At 41.9% G+C, this 22,463-nt stretch overlaps 5 protein-coding genes and 1 long non-coding RNA gene across 7 annotated transcripts in view; 1 reads left to right on the top strand and 5 right to left on the bottom strand.

Annotated features, from left to right (window-relative positions):
* Nucleotides 1-412: 412 nt before the first annotated feature.
* On the bottom strand, nucleotides 413-2,150 carry LOC131881427 (uncharacterized). The gene is made up of 3 exons (XR_009373360.1): nucleotides 2,041-2,150; nucleotides 1,784-1,976; nucleotides 413-996 (listed from the first exon to the last, which is right to left on the bottom strand). It is a non-coding gene; the product is annotated as an uncharacterized LOC131881427 (long non-coding RNA).
* A 1,995-nt stretch (nucleotides 2,151-4,145) lies between these two features.
* On the bottom strand, nucleotides 4,146-6,379 carry LOC131881425 (uncharacterized). Its single transcript, XM_059228279.1, has 6 exons — nucleotides 6,289-6,379; nucleotides 5,777-6,153; nucleotides 5,497-5,711; nucleotides 5,143-5,433; nucleotides 4,936-5,082; nucleotides 4,146-4,372 (listed from the first exon to the last, which is right to left on the bottom strand). The coding sequence occupies exons 2-6, from the start codon at nucleotides 6,066-6,068 to the stop codon at nucleotides 4,193-4,195; spliced, it is 1,125 nt and encodes a 374-aa protein (XP_059084262.1). The 5' UTR covers nucleotides 6,069-6,153; nucleotides 6,289-6,379; the 3' UTR covers nucleotides 4,146-4,192.
* A 168-nt stretch (nucleotides 6,380-6,547) lies between these two features.
* On the bottom strand, nucleotides 6,548-10,395 carry LOC131880683 (nucleolar protein dao-5-like). The gene is made up of 3 exons (XM_059227366.1): nucleotides 10,243-10,395; nucleotides 6,773-8,556; nucleotides 6,548-6,590 (listed from the first exon to the last, which is right to left on the bottom strand). Exons 1-3 carry the CDS (start codon nucleotides 10,393-10,395, stop codon nucleotides 6,548-6,550), a joined length of 1,980 nt encoding a protein of 659 aa, XP_059083349.1.
* Nucleotides 10,396-12,876: 2,481 nt separating this feature from the next.
* LOC131881423 (uncharacterized) lies at nucleotides 12,877-15,439 on the top strand. Its single transcript, XM_059228276.1, has 3 exons — nucleotides 12,877-13,406; nucleotides 14,157-14,997; nucleotides 15,067-15,439. The coding sequence occupies exons 1-3, from the start codon at nucleotides 13,102-13,104 to the stop codon at nucleotides 15,412-15,414; spliced, it is 1,494 nt and encodes a 497-aa protein (XP_059084259.1). The 5' UTR covers nucleotides 12,877-13,101; the 3' UTR covers nucleotides 15,415-15,439.
* A 503-nt stretch (nucleotides 15,440-15,942) lies between these two features.
* On the bottom strand, nucleotides 15,943-19,186 carry LOC131881424 (probable tubulin polyglutamylase ttll-15). 2 transcript variants are annotated; one of them, XM_059228278.1, is made up of 3 exons: nucleotides 18,970-19,186; nucleotides 16,532-17,494; nucleotides 15,943-16,452 (listed from the first exon to the last, which is right to left on the bottom strand). In XM_059228278.1, the coding sequence occupies exons 1-3, from the start codon at nucleotides 19,061-19,063 to the stop codon at nucleotides 16,094-16,096; spliced, it is 1,416 nt and encodes a 471-aa protein (XP_059084261.1). In that variant the 5' UTR covers nucleotides 19,064-19,186; the 3' UTR covers nucleotides 15,943-16,093. The 2 variants fall into 2 exon arrangements, with proteins under 2 accessions (XP_059084261.1, XP_059084260.1); XM_059228277.1 differs by lacking the exon at nucleotides 18,970-19,186 and adding an exon at nucleotides 18,394-18,527.
* An 89-nt stretch (nucleotides 19,187-19,275) lies between these two features.
* Nucleotides 19,276-22,463, bottom strand: part of LOC131880681 (uncharacterized) — a gene marked incomplete in the record, with an annotated part of 3,319 nt that continues 131 nt past the window's right edge. The window contains 6 exon segments of the mRNA XM_059227364.1: nucleotides 19,276-19,689; nucleotides 19,768-19,935; nucleotides 20,008-20,151; nucleotides 21,345-21,692; nucleotides 21,776-21,943; nucleotides 22,304-22,457. Coding sequence (XP_059083347.1) covers nucleotides 19,343-19,689; nucleotides 19,768-19,935; nucleotides 20,008-20,151; nucleotides 21,345-21,692; nucleotides 21,776-21,943; nucleotides 22,304-22,454 — 1,326 coding nt within the window.

The raw sequence follows: 22,463 nt of genomic DNA, 5'->3' as shown, positions 1-22,463 counted from the left end.
CACCGAGTTGTTGGTCTATGGCTAGTTTTACACTTATTTGACCCAAGTGATAATATGCAGCCAGTGCTCTACAATAAACATTTTCCTTGAGGGTAGATACCGTGCACCGGCCTTCAGCACCTGATTACTCAATAATGAGGTCCAATGGCAAAGAGTTTGGAATGTTTTCACGAATTTTAAAGTACACCGAATATTCATTGTGTAATGTCCCAGAACAATCGTTGATGACCAATCGCTGAAGACCAAGGAGTTTTCAAGTCAACTATACAGAGGGAGTGTTCTTGATGTTCAAATTTTGTAAAGATATTGTCCTATCCGTGAATTTGAAGTGAGCAAGCCATTATATGGAGTGATGAATGTTCACCTTATTTTTAATTCTTGTTCATCATTGTGTCAAGCGTTATCACTGAAAGTTGGATAGCTCAACATTTCAACATTTTCAGGATGGAAAGACATCAATTCGAGTTAGTTATCATAAGTGTTGAACTCTGTTCTTGGCATCTACAAGTGGAAAAACTCTGTATGTAAAATCTGAGATAATAAAGAAATTGGTACAACAGAAAGCCGTCACACGCAAAGAATTTATCATTTATTGAATCAGCAGCAGTAATACTTACGTATGCAATAAAAGAGAAACTTATGTTTGTTTAAATTTGCCAATATACGCGAAAGTAAACTACACTGAAACTTTGATTGAGGTTGGGCACTCCAGGAGTGAGGTAACTTTTACAATTCGCAGAGTTGTACAGTTGAGGTTGTAACATATTACGTGAATCTTCATCATCAAATGAAGATGGTATTTGGCTGAATGATGAGCAGACGTACGAAGCAGGCCGATAATTTTCAGGAGGGATATCTGTTCAACAACAATTTCCAGTTATAAGGTCCTTGACAACAAGAATTGTGTTTCTGACCTATACCAATAGAATGGTCATTGTCCAAAAAGGTTGAGTTCTCACTTGACTCTCTCGCTCTCAGAACCATCAATATGAGAGCCTGAAAAGTAATCGTCAGTAAATAAGTGGTAAATAGTATAGATTCAATGGATGATGATCCTCAGTTAGGTCACATAAGACCCATAGAGAATGCCTTTGGTCTAAGGCTATTAATTTGATCAAAGTCCGATTGAACAACATGATCAAATATTGGAAATCCAACCATGAATTGGTTGTATCAGGGAGCACTGGTTGAACTTCAGTCACATTTGTGTGCATGCAAGTATCATATGGGAATGTAGAATACTTTAAAACTGAAGGTCTTGGTCATAATAGACGGATGGGCAGGAACATTTTTGAACACGAACTTCAGATGGAAAATCTAACTAGTTGATTATTGTTCCTCGATCGCCAAGGTCGTCTAGTTATGCCGCTTTGGGTACATTGAGGTCAAAAAACGAGCTTTCGCAATTGTAACATAGCCAGAAATGATGTAAAGAATAAATCATTTTCAACCCATGGTGATCACAATATTATGGAGTTAAGTAACATTTCCAGGCAACATGCCAATCAAATAACTCCTGTCAATTTATTTCATTTGCCACTTAAAAGTACATTTTGGAGGATGTTTCAAATGGCGGGTCTGAAAAATAAGCTGATTAGGGACAGCTTGAGGAAGTCTATCTGCCATTGGAAAATAGTAACTTTTTAAACATGAATTAAGCCCAAAAATGAACAATGACACAATTCCANGGACAGCTTGAGGAAGTCTATCTGCCATTGGAAAATAGTAACTTTTTAAACATGAATTAAGCCCAAAAATGAACAATGACACAATTCCAGCTTACTTTCTTCAAACAGCCCCGGTCTTGCTGTATTCAATACGAGATACCATTTTGCTCCCCTCTTCCATTTTTCTAAATTCATGGATTTGGGCACCGTGTCAGGTGTTCCTCAGGGCTCCATTTTGGGTTCTCTCCTTTTCATCATCTTGATTGCTCCACTTCAGAAGCTTGGTAGTAGAAATGTCAGTATCTCTTCCTATGCTGATGATACAAAATTGGTAGTTGATGGGAATTCCGATTGTCTGGTAAAAGCCCCTCACCTAATTTACTCTAAAACTACTGATGCGAGTAACATGGCACTAAATGGAGTGAAATTCCGCTCAATAACCTTTGGGTTGACGCCATTAGACACTCCACTATAGAGAACTGTAAAGTACCGGATCAGATTTCAGCTGTGTGAACTAGCCAGGCTGCACCACAATGGCGGCAAGAACTAGATAAATGTTATTCTCCACCGATAATTTGGCGGTGCTTGTTTTTCAATTTGTGGCAAAATGGTAAAAGGTTTAGATAGAGACTTTAGGGTTATCAATATCGTGTTAGGTTAGGTCGTGTTAGGTTAGGTAAGGTTAGATTAGGTTTGATTAGGTCAGGTTAAGATTTAAAAAAGTAGCACCGCCAACTAATCGGTGGAGAATAACATTTACCCAAGAACTACCATGATTTTAGCACATTCAGTGCTTCCACATCTTCATTGACAAAATCGTATGCTGTCAATAAAATCACCGCCAAAGAAAGAGGAAGGTCATCGGAAAATAAGGGAAGAAATTGAGAAAGATTTGCAACTAACCCGCCCTTAAAAACCCGCCCATGGGCAGGATTTGGGTGGGTTTTGTGTTTTTTATCCAACGGATCGGTTTTAGCTACTAGCCCTCTAGTTTTAGCCAACTCTGTCCAGGCTAGTTAAAACAAATAAGTCCAACTCTCTTCTTTCTCGGGCTCGTTAATTGTTCAATTTGCTGCCTTCAAATATTCGTTGGGCGTATGTAGGCGTTGATCCAGTAACGGGATATAAGTCATGAATTCCATTCCAGTCTTTTGGCTCCAGTGCGTGATGTCTCCAGCTCAATAATGTGATGGCGCGCTCCGTCAAACGTTTTTGGATTACGTTCCATCGCTACGGCTCTGTCCGATTCATGGGTCATAGCCTGAAGGAGTAAAGCAATGAGGAGCTTAGCCGGAGTTATTTGAATAACATCCGCAAATTCGGCTAACTCTTTAATTGTGTTGCATAGACTGGTGTAGTCCTGTCCGTCGCGTTGTTTCACTTGCAAAAGCTCACGCATATCAAGGTAAACACTCCGGAGGCTTCGCAAAATATTTCTGATGAGGGTGATGATTTCGTCCACCTCGCGTCCTGTGTCGGTTTTATACCGAGAGAATGGCGAATTATTCGCAGAAAGCCTGGACTGCAACACTCCCAGAATAATGAAACCTGGGTTGCTCTATCGCGCTTAGAGAAAGAAATCAGAGTGGTGTAGTTACTCCACAATGGAATCCACTGAATGAATGACCGTAAATTTATGTCCTCCTCCAAAATGGGGGGGTCGTTTGACACTCAAACGTGGAAGGCTTGGACTACGAGAAGAAATAGGGGTGTCAATGGAACCATCACTGTCATGCAAATGAGATATTCGTTCGAAATCTTGACAAAAACCCCTAATCTTGACCTGAGCCTTATCGAAGAAATCCTCATGAGCATCAAGATCCTTGTCATAGTCGTGTTCATCGGCCAAGGAATGGTAAATGACGGCGGCTTCGGCTTCTCGATAGAAGTTCAACTTATAGAGTGGATCATCTCCCTCAATGAAGGATTCAATCGCATCGAGAATCGCCCGTTTGGCACGTGTAGTAAGGCATTCATGACCTTTGTGGGACGACTTCAAATTCAAAATTTCTTCACGGCTAGCTATATTCAAATGATATAATTGAAAACGGATAAACTAGTGACGTTGATTTTATCTTGAAGGTTCAAACCACGAATCCAAAATCCAATCCAAATTCAGGAAGAAGAATATCACCAAGTCCAACGATGAAGATCCAACCAATTGGGCACACATGGAACACAATGGCATGTCGGTTTCCCTCCACAGAGTTGGTTAACCGACTGCGCCACGGAATAATTGTAATACCGAGTAGAAACTTAAGTATTCGGATGATTTGGGATTGGGTCTACCGACCATGACCATACGGAACGAAAGAGTCCAAACAAACGGAACCTACATATCACCACACTGTCCAAGCTAGTTAAAACAAATAAGTCCAATTTAATTCTATTGCAGGGCGGTCCTGTACTTTGGTTCTTTTTTGAAAATCTCATCCTGTGATGAGTGAATAAATTATCTTTAGAAAAATATTGCAAATCAAAACTTAAACGCTGAGCACTATATTTGAGGGCACGCTTTTAATTGATTACAGTGAGCTATTCAACCGCTTTTTTTTTGAGCGATTCTCTGAGTATCGGCTGATTTCAATGGTCTTCGTGGTGAACTTTTTGGCTCTGGTTCCCAAGAAATTGGACACAACTTCGAACACGTCCAATCCAATCACATTGCGAGGTTTCCATTTCACCAAGAACTTGGCCACTTGCAACTGAAACGGTAACAAGATATGACATCTGATCTAACTAGAGGGCTGGATCTAACCATGACTAATAATGCAATCGTCTCTACTGTCCAGATAAACAAAAAAATATATGTGAGAAAAAACAGATGGCTTCTTAAAAAAATAAAACATCAAACCTATGTGTTATGGCTATATCGAATTATCTTGCCTATGGACGTAAACCCGCACTTTCGACTGTGAGAGTCAAGGTCAGTTTTCGACTTCATTCTTGCTTTAGTTTTCGTTTTTTAGTTTTTAGTTTTAACGGCTTCAAGTTGATCATCAAAACTAAACAATTTAAAAGTGAATACATGAAGCAATCCTTTATCAGAAAGCAGTTATCAATCTGCTGCCTGAATCCTAACAAACAAACAAACAAACAAACATGAAGCAATCAAAACAAAGAAGTGTGCACAAGAGGATTTACAAATTGCCCTCTCTTTAAAACAAATCTTCAATTGAGCACAAATATGTTGCAACAAAGATAGTCCAAATAGCCATCAAAAATTCTTAATCCATATTTGAAAACATTCTGTTCTAGCCTTTAATACCTGCAGATGATGTCCAACCCTAAGCAGAGCCAAAAGACAGATCCCCTCTCCTCGGGCATTTAATTTGTGAGAGTCCAAAAGTTTAGCCAGAGCTTCAAAGATGTGCTCCAGGTGTTTCCTTGCCTCAGCTGGATAGCATCGAGAGGTCTGTAAAATAGACTAGCATTATTGTCAAACTATTCAAGCCCTCTCACTCAAAGGTCCTACCAATCCAATGGCTTCGATCGCCCAGCATAAAACAGTTTGGGATTCATCATCATCCTCTTGACACGATTTCCCAACGAGCTCAAGGAGAGGTCGAATGAGGTTGTTGTGGTTCCACTGATAGTCTTGTGATCGCGAGACGAGAAGAATTGCTCGATTCAAGGAATCTAAAAGATGCGGCTTGTCCTTGGATTGGAGGCCAATGCGGAGGAACTTTTTTATCATATCTGTCGCGGAGCATTCCGGATTGGGAAGTCTACACACATTTCTCAGAGCATTTCTGGCCTCAAAAACCTGACAATAAATTGAACGTTCGATCAACTATTTGAAGGATGTGAAGTATCGTCATTGGTCTACCTTTAGCGTGATTTCGCTTCCACCCAATCCCGTGTTGTAGATCATCCAGACCATGGCCTCTAAGATGGGATCCAAGATGATCTCGTTTTGAGCCAAGCCTGTCCACTTTAAAACCTCGGGCCAGACTTCGATGGCGGTGAGCATGAACACGTGATTACGAACACTCTTGAAGAATAGGGCATCGTAGATGAATAACCGACATCGCTCTTCCAAACCTGGATGTCATAAAATCCTAGTATTTGAAAAAGGTTGAAACCAAAAGGTTGCCAAGAAACCTTACCTCCTATTCGAAGGAGGAGGAGGAAGAATCTGACGAGGGAACACGCTTGGAACATCGACTTCACATAGAGCTTGGACTTGCCAAAAATGGAGAAGTAAAGGTGATCGGCTAATTCCTCGAGAATGTCTTTAAAGCCTTCTTGATTCTTCAAACTCGCCAAGAGGCTCAACATTTTGATTTGTTTCGGGGTTGAAGTGGGCACATTCGCAGGTTTTTGAGAGGTATCAAACGGGGCGTCATCTTTACGTTCTCTCATGACCTCGAAAGTGATCCGATTGAAAAGGACTCGCATCGAGCTACCATTTGGCGCAAATTCTGGACGAGCTAGTTGTTTCACAATATTGTCGAAAGTGGCTTTGTCATTCGATTTCCATAATCTGTAAACGTCATTTTTAACGTGAAAGGTGGTAAGAGCTGAGCAAGCTATATTCTTAAAGAAAACAAACCTGCCAAGTTGGCTTTGGACAAGATTAAGATGCAGCTCCTGGTCCAAGCCGCGCGATTTCAAGNACCTGCCAAGTTGGCTTTGGACAAGATTAAGATGCAGCTCCTGGTCCAAGCCGCGCGATTTCAAGATCTGGGCACGTTGTTCCAAGACCTGCGACTACACGTCTGAACGTCTTGCCCTGTAGAACCACATCCATCATATTGACGTTTCGGTTGCGATCAGAGCTAGTTTTCTTTGGAATTGCAGGCGGAGGTAAATTGAACAAATTAGATCCTGGAGGAACTGTTTGGGTTTGGTCATCTGGTTCCTTTTGATCCTCTTTATTAGAAGCGACTACCTTTGGAACTTTGAGTGTTCCACATGGATCTATTGACGGTGGTGGAACACATGTATAGTCTCCAGTACTTCCGACTAAGGTGTCTTTTTGAGGAGGAGGAGGAGGAGGAGGAGGTACTGAGTTGTAGGTTCCCGTCTGAATGGTGTGTGGACTGTCCGTGAGCTTTGCCGGTGTTGAAATATTTTGAACACGTTTCGAAGCTTTTGATTGCCTATGTTCTTGTTTTAGTTCCTTCATTGAAGGCTCCAAATCTTCAACATTTTTTGACGAGGGCTCCGGGCTTTCCGGGGATTGGGGACGATAATCAGGCGAAGGGATCTGCTCCAAAGGTGGCCCGAAATCGGACAATAGTGCTAATTTCAAAGGCCCATCACGATCAATTCGTTCCAGTATCTTTTCCTGGAAACTGTTTTCCTTAGAATATTCTTTGCCTTGCTCTAATTTCTGTTCTGAAGGTTTAGTGACAATCTTGCGGATTTTGTCCGGTTTTTCATCTTGCGAAAGTGACGAAGAGCCGGAATCAAGACTAGATGAATCCACTTTTCTGTGAGCTAAAGAGATTCGTCTTCTTGGAGCCATCGATTCATAACGAGCTCCTTCTTCCAAATCCACATTATCTTGATGCCTGGAGCCCTCATCAGAGGTGATTGGAGTCCCTTCATAAATTGACTTTGTTTTAAGCAAACTGGCAGGCAAGCGGCCAAATTGACGGGATGGCTTGGGATCAATCTTGGCTGGAGTCTTTTTGACAGCACTCTCAGCTTCTTTGGTGGCCTCAAGCCGTTTCTTTAACATCGAAATATCCAAAGGTTTATTGATCGATTTTGACTTGTCCCCACATCGATTGGCACCTAATGGAATGAGTTCCTTCTCATTAAAGGGGCGTTTCTCGGGTCGAGCTACCCCAACATTTGATTTAGGTGTCTCTTTATTGAGTGCTTCTTCCGGTTCTGAATCCGAATGATCACTGCTCGAAGTGGAAACTACGAATTCTTGACTTTTGAACTTGGAAGAGGACTTTTCAGGACTTGACATTGATTCGCTCTCAAAGTCTGTATTCGAACTTGGAGAAAACAAATCAGTCGATTTTGGGGGTGGTCTTGCTTTGGGCTTTTTACTCTTAGCGTGCTCTTTGGTTGGCGGTTGAGATAGTTTAGGCCGTGTTCTCGACCGATCATCATCGGATTGCGAGTCCGAGGTCAATTTGGCTGTGATCCGCGACGGATTATCAGCAGGTTTCCTAGGTCTCAACCCACTCGATTCCCATTCGGATTGGGAATCATTGGACTCCTCTGTGGTAATTGTGGATCTTTTAGGGGTCATTCTTTTGGGCTTCAGACCCTTCATGGGCTTTTCGAGTGTTTGTTCAGTTCGACGAGACGGCGATGCCACTGGAAGTTGGAGGCGTGGTCGGACCTCCTCTTGGCTTTTCACCTTTTTAACAACACCTTCGGGGCTGATCAAATCTGGTTCAGCTTTCCGCTTCAATGCCTGAGTCTCTTTACGCCAAGCTCGAGATTGGGCTTTTATTCGGGCCCGACTTTCCTGGCGGGTGGGAGTTCCCGAATCTTTTGGTGGGTGGACCGGCCTCTTCCACATGGGGAAGGTGTGGGCCGGTGCCAAGGCCAACGACCCACGTCGCACCCGTGTCGGGGGTAGGGACACATGACCAGGACCCCCCTCGATCGACCGAAAAGAATCGCGGGTTAAAGAACCACGCCGATGAAATGGAACCGACTGAGACAGACCCGGTTGGAAGCCGGTCAAACTGCCCAAAAAATCGATGGAAGAGGACCGGGCGTGGCATCGAACCCGGGGCGTATCAACCACCAATGTTGGGTCTAGGAAAGAAATGAAGGAACGGTTTGTGACCACGGGTGGCTTTTTGACCGCTTGGATGGGGGGATCAGTCTGAATCTGAACGGATTGAGAAGCAATCCGGGCGGGAGGGTGCGTTTGAGTAGTCTGGTTTTGATACTTTGGATGGAAACATACCTAGGGATGGAAAGGTTAAGTTTAGTTGTGGCTTTTTTCGATATTTAGTATAATAGGTAGGAGGCATAATTATCTTTAATGTAGTGGGAAAGAATACCATCTTCTACTAACTTGCGTACATTTGTGTATGAATTGTTAGTGGCAAGCACCTTCACCATTTTCATATTTCATTTCAATTCTGGGACTTTAAGGATGTGACAAAATTCATCCATAAATGAAAGAATCAATAGATTGATGTGTTTGACTTTCGTGTCACCCAACCTGTTGCTATTTTCCTTTGTGCAGGAGTCCAACAAAGTAAAAAAAAATCCTTTTTTGTACTTAACTTTAAAAAAATAACAGTTCTGAGTCGTTACTCATTAAAAGATTTACCATCTTTTGTCGATTGTTCAAAATGCATACATTATTTCCATCAGAATGCGAAAAAAAAAAAACTTGCCTTGGCACGCCAATGATGACAAGAACGAAATAATTGTCCATCCTTTGAGTCAATGTGTACTAGTGCTTGGGCCAGTCGCTAGATTTTAGACTTACTCGCGTCTTTTACTGAACAAAGTCAAGCAAAAAGAAACATTTTGTTTTTACGAAGCCTGCAGAAGGCTAATAAAATCATCATTCAAGAGTTGCTTTCTGAAATAGTCATTTCATGACGGAGACAAGCCCGTAAATCCCAGGCCCTTTCTTAAAAACTCGAGTTTGGCCAATTTCTCCCAGATCAAGTAAATGGTTTGAGTGCACCCAGACTCGCCACAGCACTATTGTGTATCCTAACTACACGTAAGATGTACAAAACCCCTGTTAACAGGTGAAATGAAGAAAGAGAGCGCTCTCTGCTGGTACATACAAAGTCTAACCACATTGACAAATGTCGAGGAACCCCCTGGATTGGATTATGGCAGGTTAAATCTGCATTCCAGCACAAGCAGATTGCGCATTCCAACATTTCTATTATTGCGCATCAAACTAGACTGTTTGAACTCACAAAGGAAATCAGAACTTTCTTAAAGAATGGCCATAGGTTAACAGAAACAAAACCCAAAAAATCAACCCCAGCTGATCACCTTCCTCTGATCGCTTTGGACAGTGGGAACAATATTGGACAATCGTTTTGGTGGGATGTTTCAGATATTAGCAATAAAAGGGAATATTTTTGGTTGTTCTGATCAACCGGAAGCCCAACTTAGCTTATCACAAGATATAAGATCGAGTGCACTATCTTTTGTCGCTCTATCCAGATCATTCAAGCCTTGGGGCATTGTGCTAGCAAATCTTGAATAAAATTGATGCTTTTGTTGTTCGTCGCGAAACATGGAACTTTGTAAATGTTCATGTAGTACACGCCCCGAGTATTTTGGCGGACTAAACTGTTTTACCAAACTGAAAACTGAGCCTTAGTCCATCTTACAATTTCCTGACTTTGGTCACGCCTTTGAAATGGCTGAACTTGGTGAGAAAATCAATAAATCTACACCAACACAAAAAAGCATATCATCGTAATCTTCTAACGATTAGGTGATGGTCCTACTTCTCTTCAAATAAAACAACACTAAAATGATGACCTTGGGCAATCATGTAACAATTGCAACAACGGCTAAATGAGCCACTAAACGGTGGAGAAACGCTATGAACTGAAGTTCAACTCAGGCGGATGCTAGTGGGCCAAAACATTTCAAGTGACCCACTTACAGCCGCATCTTTGGTGTCAGGACGCCGTGGGGTGTGGGCAGAGGCCTTTAAGGCGTTTTGCAAGCGTTGCTGGAGTTGACATTCAGACAAGATCAACTGATTAAGGTCACTACAGCGATGTTTGAGCACCTTCCACGTGGCCTCGGCCTCCATGCTGTATCACCTCTTGAGCAATACAAACAACCCAAAACTGGGCCTCGATCTGAATGTGCTGGGATTTGTTCATGGACAACCAACTTGTATTTTGGGGGTTTGTTTCGATGGCCTAGAACAGAGCTCAGAGTGGCTAAGATTGTAAGTGAAAATCAACGTTCGAAAGATGTACTTGGTGAGTGAAAAGGGAGAAGGACAAGTATTGATTCTTTCCAGTTGGTATGCTTAAAGCATGGTTAAAAGAATTATTTTACAAATTGAGGAAGTACTGGGTAGTGCTTCAAGATTTAAACAAATTCCTCACATTTTCAAGGAATGTGGCACGATGATTTTTTTAGTTTTGTTGAACATACATCAAGCACCTATTCTACATAACCTTACCTTAGAAATGATATGAATTAATTATTTTCTCTTAAAAAGGTCTGGATTTAGTCTAATTTCCTGAAAAATTGACACACATTTGTAGTTTTCTGGTTGGTCACCTCCTATTCTGTAAACATTCATATATTTTGTTTACAATCGACGATTAGTGTTCAGAGCTGCCAGTTTGGTCTCTGGGATGCCATATCAAAAAGAACCGACTCCCTAAAGTTTTAATACTTCTCCTCCCTAGAGAGTGGGAAGTTAATGAGTTGACCACTAATGGATATCAGTCCATACATTAATGTATTCGAGTTCCATTTAAAAGCATGTTGTTCATATGGGACTCAGACGAGTTAAAACCTGGGCTTGATCATTGAGGAAAAAAAACATTACCTTTGCAGAAAAAAATGGCCTCAAGTGCAAAAAAACGTCATATGCGAGATTTTAACCTTAAACAAATATGGAATGAAAGAAATGACGAATATATGTACGAGGGTACAAGGGCTAAAGGGTTAAGGGTTATCTGGGTTTAATCTCTTTCACTTTCACAAAACATTTTGAGAGGTATTTTTGATCCTGTTTTCGATGGTTTAAAAAAGTTAATTTGTAAGGCAAGCATTCTACTGGTTTGACAAGAGGAAAGTCATAACTACATTTTGAGGCTAACTGCCATGCAGTTAGTAATGTAAAACACAGTGTTTATGAACATTTTCACAGAAAAAGTAAATTGATAACCCTACTCACAATGTACCGTGATTATTTACTTGATATTCAGTAGCAAAGAAGTCATTGCTTTTGAGATGGATCTTTTAAAAAATAACTTTCATACATTTTTTTTCTTTTCCTCATTCAGAAAAGTAGTAGGTAACACGAGAGCTTAAAAACCCCTTCTATAAACCATAACGTTACTTTTGCAGAAATGAAATGTGTTAATGGTAGCATTACTAATAAGTAAGGGGTTTCTTGTAACAGCGTTGGCATGGGCCGTGATAACCTAAATCAGGAATAATACTACAAAAATAAATCAACATCACCATTTCAAATGACAGAAGGAATAGCAGAACGTGAAACAATCAGAAACATTTTCTTAATTGCTCAGTAAAATTGTGTTCGGACTCTCAAGATTTAACCTCTACAACAACATGGATGCCCCTAATGGAGGTTGAGAGAATACAGTACGTCCTCTAGGGCCTAATTTCAAAGGAGGAAGCTCCATCTTTGTCCTTGAATGTTATTGAAATGGACCTTTCTGTTGAAAAAGTGAAAACACCAATATCTTCTACTTGGAATTATGGATAGGCTTTTAAGCTACAAGAATGCATTTATTGCCTGCTCTTTACAGTATTTACCATTTGAATGCATCTTAAAGCCTACTACCAAACATACCGTGCTCCCCCATTTGCCAAGCCAGCCTCGTACATCTGTTCTTTTATGTTATGGAAGAAAGGAAAAAGAAAAAGCGTGCTCTAAGACGCGGACACTCTCGTCAGCTGAGGCTTTTGCTCGCGCTGTTTGATAATTATTTGCCTCTTTTCTTCGCCATTTGTCTGGAAGCATTGCTCACGAGGACGCACGAAGTTCAGTTCTTAGAGGGAGCTACTTTCCGTTTTTCTCGAGGGTCAATATACTCGGGCAAAGAGAAGCAAATTAAACTTTGATTGGTTCATAGATCACTTTTTGATCGGTTCAAATTTGGCACCAGCGCTACCTGGTTGATATGGCACAGGACCATGTAGACCCAAAAAAGAGTTATAAGGCTAGTGCCTCCAGATGGCACATGGTAGATAAACCTATCAAGTAAGCAATTCATACAATTATGTTTTTTATTGTCGATTTCAAAAGCACAAGACTTTTCAGGAGGTAACCCAAAGCGTTTCATCGCAACATTTATTCCTAAAATCAAGGTAAGAAGTGCTAATCTGGCTCTAAAGTGCAAGATAAGGGGCTCTGGCCACTGTTTGTTGTTTTGAGTCATCGGCCTAAAACGGATGTGCATTGGCAAAAAGAATTCCACTTTATGATTCACTGTCCATGTTGTATTCTGACCTCGAATCCCTCTTTTGCTGGCCTAAAATCACACCATTTTCCTGGCAAGACTAAATCTTTTCTTCAAACCCATTCCGCAGCAAAGAAAATAAACAATCAAATAAGAGTCTTATCTGTTCAATTCCAGGCACAGTTCGAGTAAAATGGCCTGTCCTCCTTGGCTTCCAAGATGTAATTTTACTTTGGTCATCTCTCGCCCAGAGCTCCCTCCCCCCCATTTTTAGTGTCCCATGCAAGCAAGGACTTCTTGTGGACCAGTGTCGTTGCCAAATAAATAGGTCGCACGCACCCTTGAGTATGGTTGGCACGTGCATTGTCATGGGCTGCGCCTATCACGCCGATATGACTCCCTTAAATGATGAGGGCGTGCAATTCTTCCCCATTCCTGAAGTAGACGCAGTCCGTCGAATGCGCTGGCTGGCGGCACTCAAACCATCAGCCAAGGTCATCAAGGATCAGGGTTGGCCTCCGCCTTTGGCCTGCGTGTGCAGCAGACATTTCGTGCGAGGCAAGCCCAACTCGAACCCAAATGACATTGATTTTGTGCCCTCCATTCTCCCCAATAAAGGTCCTACACCGAGGAAAGATATGACATTGAAAAGGTTCGGTTTTGATACACTATGCGCACATCCACAGCCTTTCCGTTATTGACTGTGAGATATGCTAATGGGGCGTTGTCGAAATTATCAAACGGTCAAGGGCCTGGTTCGGGTTTTTTAAGTTTGAAGGTGAAGAGGGAGTGAAATTGAATGCCGGATATGATTTTAATACTTTGAAAATATTCTCTTTGCACGTGCTTTTTCTTTTTGGGGACACTTCCTGGCCACTACTTCGAATGGGATCCATCCCATCCGTCCCTAGCAGATCCATAGGAGGAAGATATATCTTATTTAGCTTTGAATTCATATGACATCTGATCCACCAACGCCTTAGAGTTGGCGGATCTGGCTAGCCCTTGAATATAGGGTTGGTCAGGAGTTTTGGTCTGAAACTTGTCCAAATCTGACTTCCCTCCTGTTACAAGATCTACGCCTGCATGTTCCTCGCGAATATTTGGGGGAAGCATTTCGATTTATTCGATTGAGTTGTCAAGTTTTCATAGTTCTTTTGCAGGTTTGATGGTGTCCAAGATATTTCTTGAATTCATTGGCTTTTCGTTTTGAGTAGTTGACTTAGCTCTACTAAATAAACGTTTAACGTTTACATAAAAGGAAACATTGGCTTATGGATAACCTTTTCGAGGGGTTCCTTTTCAACTCATGAGTCTTACCTTGATGGATCATTAACGGCTAGGATGCTACTCACCATTGACCATGTTCAGTCAATAACGGAAAGTTTATAATTACGATCAGAATCGCGTTGTCGCCCCAAGTTGCTATCAAGCCTTTCAAAAAAAGAGCCCCCGACTCTCTAGTCGAGGTCAAATCGGAGGATCCCGATTTCGATGAGTCGACCTTCGAAGACGTCAATCCCAAATGTTATGTGTCCAGAAAGAACAAATTGGGCAGTCATCAGAAATCCGTGGAAGTTCAATGTAAGCTGAAAGCAGAACTCAAGACCGGGTTCATTTTCCAATCCAAATCACTACCGTGCACCTCTAACTGGAGGAAGCAAGTCGTCAGCCACTTGGAAACGCAATGTTACATTCCCCATGGCCTTCATGATCCCATTGTGGGGGATGTCAATGGTCTCAGTTACAATCCATTCCTGTCTCCTCAGAACACTCCCGCTGTTGTTGGACTGCCTAACTTGGGATTGGACTTGGTGGTGCTAATGCTCAAGAATTGTGTGCCAGCTTCCGGCGTTTTGAGTCTGGATGAGCAGGTCATGTTGTTCCTGATGAAGCTCAAGCACAATCTACCCTTCTCGTTCTTGGGACCCTTGTTCAGAATCAGCGAGAACTTATCTAAAGAGATATTTCTCGAAGTCCTGAGAGCGACGGCCCTCAAAGCCATTTCCTATGAATGGTGGCACTCGATGTCCAAAGTGAACTTTGGATCCACTTTGGCGTTCATGAGCAACTACGACAAATGCAGGGGTATCTATGATTTTATGGAGATCATGGTACAACCCAAAATGGTCCAAATGGCCGCGAATCCATTGACCTTCCCCGCCAGTTCAAACTCTGCGGCCTTCAAGATGAGAACATTAATGGTTGTGACTCCTTCGGCAAGCATCGCCTTTCTATCAGAGGTATGTAAGAGGATGGTTGCCGCAAAGAAAACGAGTTTAAAATTGTGTTTGATTCATGTTTTTTTCCAGGCTCAATCATACCACATCTCTGAAGTGGAGCTAGTAAATAAATCTGGAATCTTAGATCGACTGCACCCTGGAGACGTCATACTTTCGGACGAGGAATTGCCTAAAATTATTGAAGAGAGCATGGGTAAATTCGTGACATTGTCACCTGATTCATCAGGGAGTCTTCAAGGAAACAAACGGGGCGCGTCTCCCCGTAAATTTGTGCTGAATTGTGCCCAGAAAATGAGAAGCTTTCAAATTATCAACTACCTCGAGAATGATCTGGTCAAGGAGATCGATAACATTCTGACTTGTGTTGCTTTCCTCACGAATCATTTTCCTGACATCGATATCACTCCCAAGAAATAGACACATCTTCAAGAATGACTTTGTCAAAATTCTAGTTGCCTTATTTTTGCGCTTGAATTATCTCTCTTACTCTTACCTGAATCTAGATTATTTGAAGCGTTACAGGCTTTGACGGGAAATCAAATATTGCTTTCATCATAAAGGACACTCTCTCACAATGTAACGGGCCAAGCATAAGAACGAAGGTTAAATGGCAAATGAATTGTAACAAGGGCCGCATCATTGAATATGATTCCACATTCATGCCCTTATCATTCATTGACGATCAGTGGCTAAAATATTCAATTGGAGGGTGAGCTTGTTGCTGTATGAAAAGAACAACGAACGAAAAGGTGATGGGCTAGTTCGAGGCCATAAATCAAACTCGTCAATGACGATTACCGAACACAATGTTGTCACATCATATTCAGATTCGGGTGTCAAAGCCAGTTTCACTTATTTTTGTGGGGATCACTGGGCTTTGCTAAGCCTCTTGTCTTTTGTCGCAACCACAGCCTCATACGGAAGGAGATTAAATATTCCCTTTAATTCAAACAAACAACCTTTTATTCCCAATGATCTTGATTTGATTTGGCAAAATTTTGCCAGCAATGATCTGACCACATCTTTAATATCATATTCCAAAGCCGCGTTTGTCGCCGACCTTTTTGGGGATTTCATCTTGATACTTGCCGTTTCCCTAACAGAAGTCTTGATCTTGTTTGCACATTCCATTGAACCAATCCTGGAGTTGAACGTCACTCTCAGTCAAATGCTTGTTGTGCTGGCCAACTTTTGACCAATGTTCCCGGGCTCGAGTCAAAGGAAAAAGCCTTTCATATGTGCCCTTATTCTGGTTTTCGATGTAAGCCGTCGACAGAGTGTTCAACATGTGGGAGGATATGCACTGAAAGCACAATCGGCATCTGCGCAGATGACACGCGTTAAAACACGTTTGGCATGGTTCGGATCCAATCATGAGCTCCACAGTAGTAACAAAATCTCGCTCTCTAGCTAGAGCATCTCCGCCTAATGAACCCAAGTCCAGAAGATGGAAGGCTGAAAATCGGACTTAGAAAGTCAATCATGATTTCGATAGCTTAGATTGCTACGTAATGGAAGCAAAAGTAGTACCTACCGTCAAAAAGATATCTGGAGCATCGAATGATATTCTTGTCGTTATGTGAACTCATGTGGGGCGAACCATTAGCCTCTATGAGAAATGGTTGCAGATCTTGCCCCACCATGAAATCCCATCGGCTGAGTTGAAAGAAAGACGAGTTCCCGGCGTTAGGAAATTCTTTAGAGGCTTTTCGAAGTCCATGGAGGCTGTCAAGGATCACTTCTAGCACCATTTGTTTCATCCGTTCATACAAAGCGTCAGGGTCGCCGCCACGGGATCGGATGTAAGCTGCTAAAGCCTCGTGGTGCGCAAATTGAAGGGAGGTGAAGTTCCTAAGTTCAGGAATCCACTCTGCATGTGAAAAGTGGTGATCATGGACCACATAGGAATCCAAGGGACTGGAGTACGGATTCACTTCGAACTCTTTGTACAACTTGGTACAAAATCGAAGCATCATTTTCTTGTTAGTGTACACCCTCAGTGGATTAACGGACGTGACAAGAACGTACATGGTGAGATCAAATTTGTGCCCGGCCACGAGATATGGCGGGTGAAGGAGTTCTTGAATGAGAAGATCGTAGCCTTCCCATTGACCCAAATCTAGTGCATTGACCAATGAGACGCTGTGATGATTGGGATGTTTGGTTAAGAAGAGCTTCTTCGGATTGGCTTTCATGTAAGACTTGAGGGCTTGGGAATCTTTGGGCACGTGGAAAGATTTGGGCATGAATGGGTATCCTCGGGTGGATAGCTTTGCTTTCTGCACTATGACATTAAAACCTGGAATCTTATTGAGCCGTTGATGGGACCCCATGTTCTTCATTTTACTGAATATGTAGTTCCAAGAGCATTCCAAGCCCCAAACCAAATCCGCTGTCTCCATATCATTGGACGGCGAGAAGCCCACTTTTTCTGATACGGTTTGGACTGTTTGTAAGCGATCTTGTGGCCCACACAAGAAAACAGTTCTCGCTTTATCTAAAATAAGATTCAAATTTAGTTCGTTATTTTGTCATTCTCGTCTGTCATAACTGGACATTGGAAGCTCAATTCAGTTTCGTAACTTAGTTTTTGAACTCCACAATAGTGACGAGAATTAGGCAGAAAAATTTGGAAGTCTTGGATTAATTATTCATCCATGACCGTTAACATCATCGAAAAAGGTCGGATTTTCATCATAATCCGAGTTACCGCTATTTTTCATGCTAATCCATCTTTTGTTAACTTTTCTGCATGTGCCATACATTTTTTAACGGGTGAAAAGTTTTAGTTGCAAATTGGCAACAAAATGAAATTCCAACACAGCCGACAAATCACGATTGTCTCAAACTCTGAAATTCTTAACAAGGTAATTACTAGTTACTAAACGTATGCGATAACTTTTTGTATTCTGACTGCTATGCTTATTCATGGATACCTTTAACAGGTAAAGGTCTCTCTGGCTTATTTCATGCCGACAGTTGTTCCAAACTTGGGAACCTTGCCGCAATGATAATTTTTAAACTCGGAGAATATATTTCGCCATGAAAATAAGATTTATTCTTCAAATTAAACCAATTTGTTATAAAAAAAATTAATGGACCGATCACAAGTAAAAATCTGTATCACTTCTGTCTTCTAACGAAAAGAATTCCGCTTGTAAGATGGTCTAAGGATCTATTCCTTAACAATAATCTCTTCGAATTGCGCTTAAATAACCTTCAATGAAACCTTTGCGAGGTTGTAAAAACCTGTAGATATAAGTAAAACATAACGAAAGGCAAATTTTAGATATACTGAAACAATGCCGCTAGAGAGCCGAAAAACGGGTATAACATTGAATGACTGACTCGGCAGGTCCTTATGGTGATATTAAGAAAAAGCTAACTTCAACTTACTTGTTGATTGTTGTCTGTAAAGTAAGATGTAAAGCATGAAGTTTTGGAAGAGAGTGGCAAAGGCGATGGCACTTAGAACATATTTAATCCAAGAGCGACGCATGTTAGAAAGAGCACTGCAGAACACACTCGCAACAATTTCATACTGATTGAGATGAGCATTGGACCACAACCTAACCATGAGAGACAATTCCAATGAACATGTACTTTGTGCCACATCTCTTCGCTTCCCTCTGTTGATTTCAAGATCGACCGTAGGATGGAAGTAGAGCCAAAAGCTCTATTATGAATTATGGACTTACTGTTATATTTTTCCTTTAGTAAGTCATTGTAGGGAAATGGTGACTAACAAACATCTAGGCCGGAGTTGATGCAACATCAATATCGAGTTAAATGTTTGATGAAGGTAAATGTCAAGCCAAATCTACTGATCTTGTAAATCTTGCAAAAAATAACCTCGTATGTTCGCATATCACTAGCTCCATAACTTCTCCATGTATAGAATAAGCTTATGGCCATCGTATTTTTGAAATTTTGCTCGCAATATCAAACCACTAGTTTCCACTCCTCTATTACCAGGCAGGTAGGCAGGTGAGAATGACTCGCTTCCCTCTTTATCTCCATCAACCATTTCTCTAACAAGGTACGCAGCCAGTGTACCCAGTACCATTCTTAATCCTACGGTTTTCCTCTCTGAAAAGTCTGGCTTTACAGGAGAGGTGCATGACGAGCGAACGATATCTGGGCCCTCAAATCATGCACACCTTTGTGTGCCTCGGCTTGTCAGCGACTGTGATCCTTTGCATCTGCTCCTGAACAGGTCTTCCTATACTACTCTGTATCAAACGTACACATCGACCTCGGTCCCTAAAAAGTCGTTGGTTGGATCATATGATAACATTTATTTTTCCATTGGTTTTAGAGGCGATACTCTGTGATAAAAGGTGGTTTACTTGGGTCCAGTGGGGCGCTTGTCCAACCAAGACAAAACACCGGGATGCTCCTTGACTCGCTCCATATGCTCGACCAAGGAGGGATGATCTTTCAAAATGTCCAGGCGCAACTCGTTATGCGGCAGGTTGGGGAAGAAAGGATGGTCTTCCCAAGTCAGATTCTGTAATAAGTCGAAGTAGGCAATGTCCACGTAGGATAGAGTGTCTCCAACCAGGAACTTTCCGCCATTCTTTTCCAGATGCGTTTCCAGGGTCTTCAACATCGCTGGGAGCTCCTCTTCAAAGAGCTTCTTGCCAGCCGCATCTTTGTCGCTTTCAGACTTGGCAAACACTCCCATCAACTCTGAATTTGGAAAGTTGCTGGCGATTAGTAATACTTACGCTATTTGCCAAAACATGCAAGCTATTTCAGACTACTTACTGGAAAAGATATCGTTCATGAACTCCATGAACATGTCCATCTTGAGTTCTTCCAAATCATCGTTCCCGGCAAGACCGGCTTTCTTGGCCAGGAACTTGGCCATGGCGTTGGTCTGGGCGTAGATCTCGCCATCGTACTCCATGGTTGGGAGTTGACCAAAGGGAGCGGCTAGAAAAAGGAAACGTCTTTTTGTTCCAATCCCCTTTCAGTTCAAAACGTTGGGTACCATAAATGGCTTACTGGGCTTCAATGCGGGCCAATCCTCCTTCTTGACTCGGATATCCTCGAAATCCATGTTTCCAGCAGAGAGAATCAATCTCAAGAGCTCGGCTTTGCCGGTGATGTCGAAGTAGGTGATCTTAATTGTAGGCGCCATCTTGGTTGGTTATGAAAAAAAAGAGTTGGACAAGTTGCTTGGAACAAACCGTTGAGATTGACGATCGAAGCGAGAATGCCGGTAGAAGGTTGGGAACCACCAGTAAGTCTGCAAAGTTCCAGCTCGCCTTAGTAACTCCCAATGAGGAGGAGCTACCAACGAATCCAAACGCAAGCGAACGAGCAGAATGGTGATTTGAGCAAGCCATCGAGCAACGAAATAGAGAAAACTCTTGTTCACATGCCCGCCGCCTGTTGGCATGACTCATCCCGCTATGATTGTGCCGGGTGAGCTGAGGTGTATTCTTCCGAAATGAGTCAGAAACGAAAGTTGGTGGGTAAAAACTAAAACTTATTGTGGAACACATGTGCATTAGGGAGACGTAATGCTCTGGGTTCTAGCATCGTAATTGGCGTAGTAAGCCCAATGCACGCAGTTTGTAACTTTACATTTGAACGGATGTTCCGAGTGTTGACTATCTTTAGTTAACAACTTTTTGTCCCTGATGCCTTTTAACTGCTTTCAGAGGTTTTTCCCATCAGTAGTTGGATAATTTGGCACAAAAGTAAAAACATTGTCAAAAGAATATGCGAAAGCACAACGCAAATATATTCCATCGCTCAAAGACACGATCTTAATATATGCTTCAAAGCTCATCAACCGATCGGTTTGTGTTAATGAATTCTTTATTTAAACTCAATTTTGTGGACATTTACAAAGGTGAGGTATGACAATTATTAATCTAAGTTGAATTCAGACATCGTTGAGCAATGCGTTACCCGTGACATTGTGTTTGGAACGCGGAACATCAACCTTTTTTTCCGGTTCCTAATCCCTCTCTAGTACTCCTACTACACCGATTCCCGGTTGAACAATGCATCAAGTGCATACAGTATACAGTGTTACAGTTCAGTCTGAACACCAAGGTCCCATTGGTGAGTAAGCACTGGGATAAAAAGTATCTCATGATTCCATCAAGCAGGAAAGGACTCTTCAAAAACGGAAAGTTTATTTCAAACAGTGCTTCTGAGCGCCACTCCCAGTTTTTGGGGGTCGTTGTGTACACACACACACACTCACTCACAAACAGAAGTGAACGGATCTACGAGAGTGCAAAAAGAGGCATTCAAACATGCAAACAGACGATTTTCAAGCACGATTTCTCAAGATTATGTGGCGTATTCCATGCTTTTCGTATCCTAGAGACCCTTAAATACAGGGCGTTTATCCAGCCAGTTTTTAATCCCCGGGTTTTGTCGAACTCGATCCAAGAAATCGCCAAGGAGGGAATATTGATTGATGATCTTCAATCTCTCTTCTTGGTGAGGAAGGTCCTTCATAAATGGATGATCTGGCCAATTTATGGCCTCCAATTGATCAAACATTCCGATGTCCGCATAAGATAGGGCTTCTCCCGCAAAATATTTGCCACCGTTCTGCTTCAGGAGTTTTTCGGCAGTCTTGAAAAACTCTGGCATGTCTACGGTAAAGAGTTTTTTGGCAGCTTCTTCTCTTTCCGCTCCAGTTCGGTGCCAAGCCATGGCAATTCCTAAAATGCGAATGTGTACGAATGAAGTATGAAGTGTCTCTCATTGATACAAAACAATATAAAAGTTTTCTTCGATTACATACTGACTTGTCCATCTTTGATAAAATCAATGATCATGTCGGCTCGGGCCTCGTCCAGGTCGGATTTTGGAACGAGATTGGTCTTTCTGGCCAGAAATTTGGCGATAGCACAAGATTGTGCCAAGACTACTCCATCATATTCCAGGATCGGGAGCTGTCCCATGGGGGTGGCTGGAACAATCCAAGCTTGGTTGTACACACATCGTATTATGTCAAGAGTAAGAATCTCTATCAATCGAGGTTTCATGGAAAAAATACTTTTGCGCCGACGCCACGTGTATTAACACTTTTTTCTAAAGAAAAAATAGTGCAAAAGGTATGGAGTCAATCTGCAACTCACGCAGAGCGGATAAACATGTGCTTGACAACAATCTAGGCCTTGTTTCGTGAACTAATAATCCTCCTCTCACAGCCATAAAGTGCAGGTATGGGATCGCGATTAGACACCATTTGAAGTATTTGAAGGGCAATTCCTCTATCCTACAATAAAACCTATATGAAAAGAGGGATTACCAGGAAGACAATGCTTACTCTCTTTAAGATGCTTCCATTCCTCTCTGGTGACACGTTTGTCCTCGAAATCCAAGTTCCCCGCGGATAAAATCAATCGAACAATTTCGCCTCGTCCAGGCAGATCGAGATAGGTCAAAACTATTTTGGGTGCCATGTCTGCTACAAGCATTAATGTTTT

This window comes from Tigriopus californicus, chromosome 5 (assembly GCF_007210705.1).
Source record: "Tigriopus californicus strain San Diego chromosome 5, Tcal_SD_v2.1, whole genome shotgun sequence".
Classification (NCBI taxonomy): Eukaryota; Metazoa; Arthropoda; class Copepoda; order Harpacticoida; family Harpacticidae; genus Tigriopus; species Tigriopus californicus.
Note: the sequence above shows the minus strand (reverse complement) of the source record. Positions and strands in the feature narration are given on the sequence as shown.

Excerpts from the sequence above, each read along its gene's own strand:
- LOC131881425 (XM_059228279.1), bottom strand. The coding sequence starts at position 6,068 with ATGCGAGTCCTTTTCAATCGGATCACTTTCGAGGTCATGAGAGAACGT. Across the intron at positions 5,712-5,776 it reads CCTCCTCCTTCGAATAGGAG|GTTTGGAAGAGCGATGTCGG; the intron begins GTAAGGTTTCTT and ends TATGACATCCAG. Across the intron at positions 5,083-5,142 it reads CGATCGAAGCCATTGGATTG|ACCTCTCGATGCTATCCAGC; the intron begins GTAGGACCTTTG and ends TCTATTTTACAG.
- LOC131880683 (XM_059227366.1), bottom strand. The coding sequence starts at position 10,395 with ATGGAGGCCGAGGCCACGTGGAAGGTGCTCAAACATCGCTGTAGTGAC. Across the intron at positions 8,557-10,242 it reads CTGACACCAAAGATGCGGCT|GTATGTTTCCATCCAAAGTA; the intron begins GTAAGTGGGTCA and ends TTCCATCCCTAG. Across the intron at positions 6,591-6,772 it reads GAACTAAAACAAGAACATAG|ATCCATGTGGAACACTCAAA; the intron begins GCAATCAAAAGC and ends CACCGTCAATAG.
- LOC131881423 (XM_059228276.1), top strand. The coding sequence starts at position 13,102 with ATGGTTGGCACGTGCATTGTCATGGGCTGCGCCTATCACGCCGATATG. Across the intron at positions 13,407-14,156 it reads AAAGATATGACATTGAAAAG|AATCGCGTTGTCGCCCCAAG; the intron begins GTTCGGTTTTGA and ends AATTACGATCAG. Across the intron at positions 14,998-15,066 it reads GCATCGCCTTTCTATCAGAG|GCTCAATCATACCACATCTC; the intron begins GTATGTAAGAGG and ends GTTTTTTTCCAG.
- LOC131881424 (XM_059228277.1), bottom strand. The coding sequence starts at position 18,496 with ATGCGTCGCTCTTGGATTAAATATGTTCTAAGTGCCATCGCCTTTGCC. Across the intron at positions 17,495-18,393 it reads TTACAGACAACAATCAACAA|ATAAAGCGAGAACTGTTTTC; the intron begins GTAAGTTGAAGT and ends ATCTTATTTTAG. Across the intron at positions 16,453-16,531 it reads CTCCAGATATCTTTTTGACG|CCTTCCATCTTCTGGACTTG; the intron begins GTAGGTACTACT and ends TCCGATTTTCAG.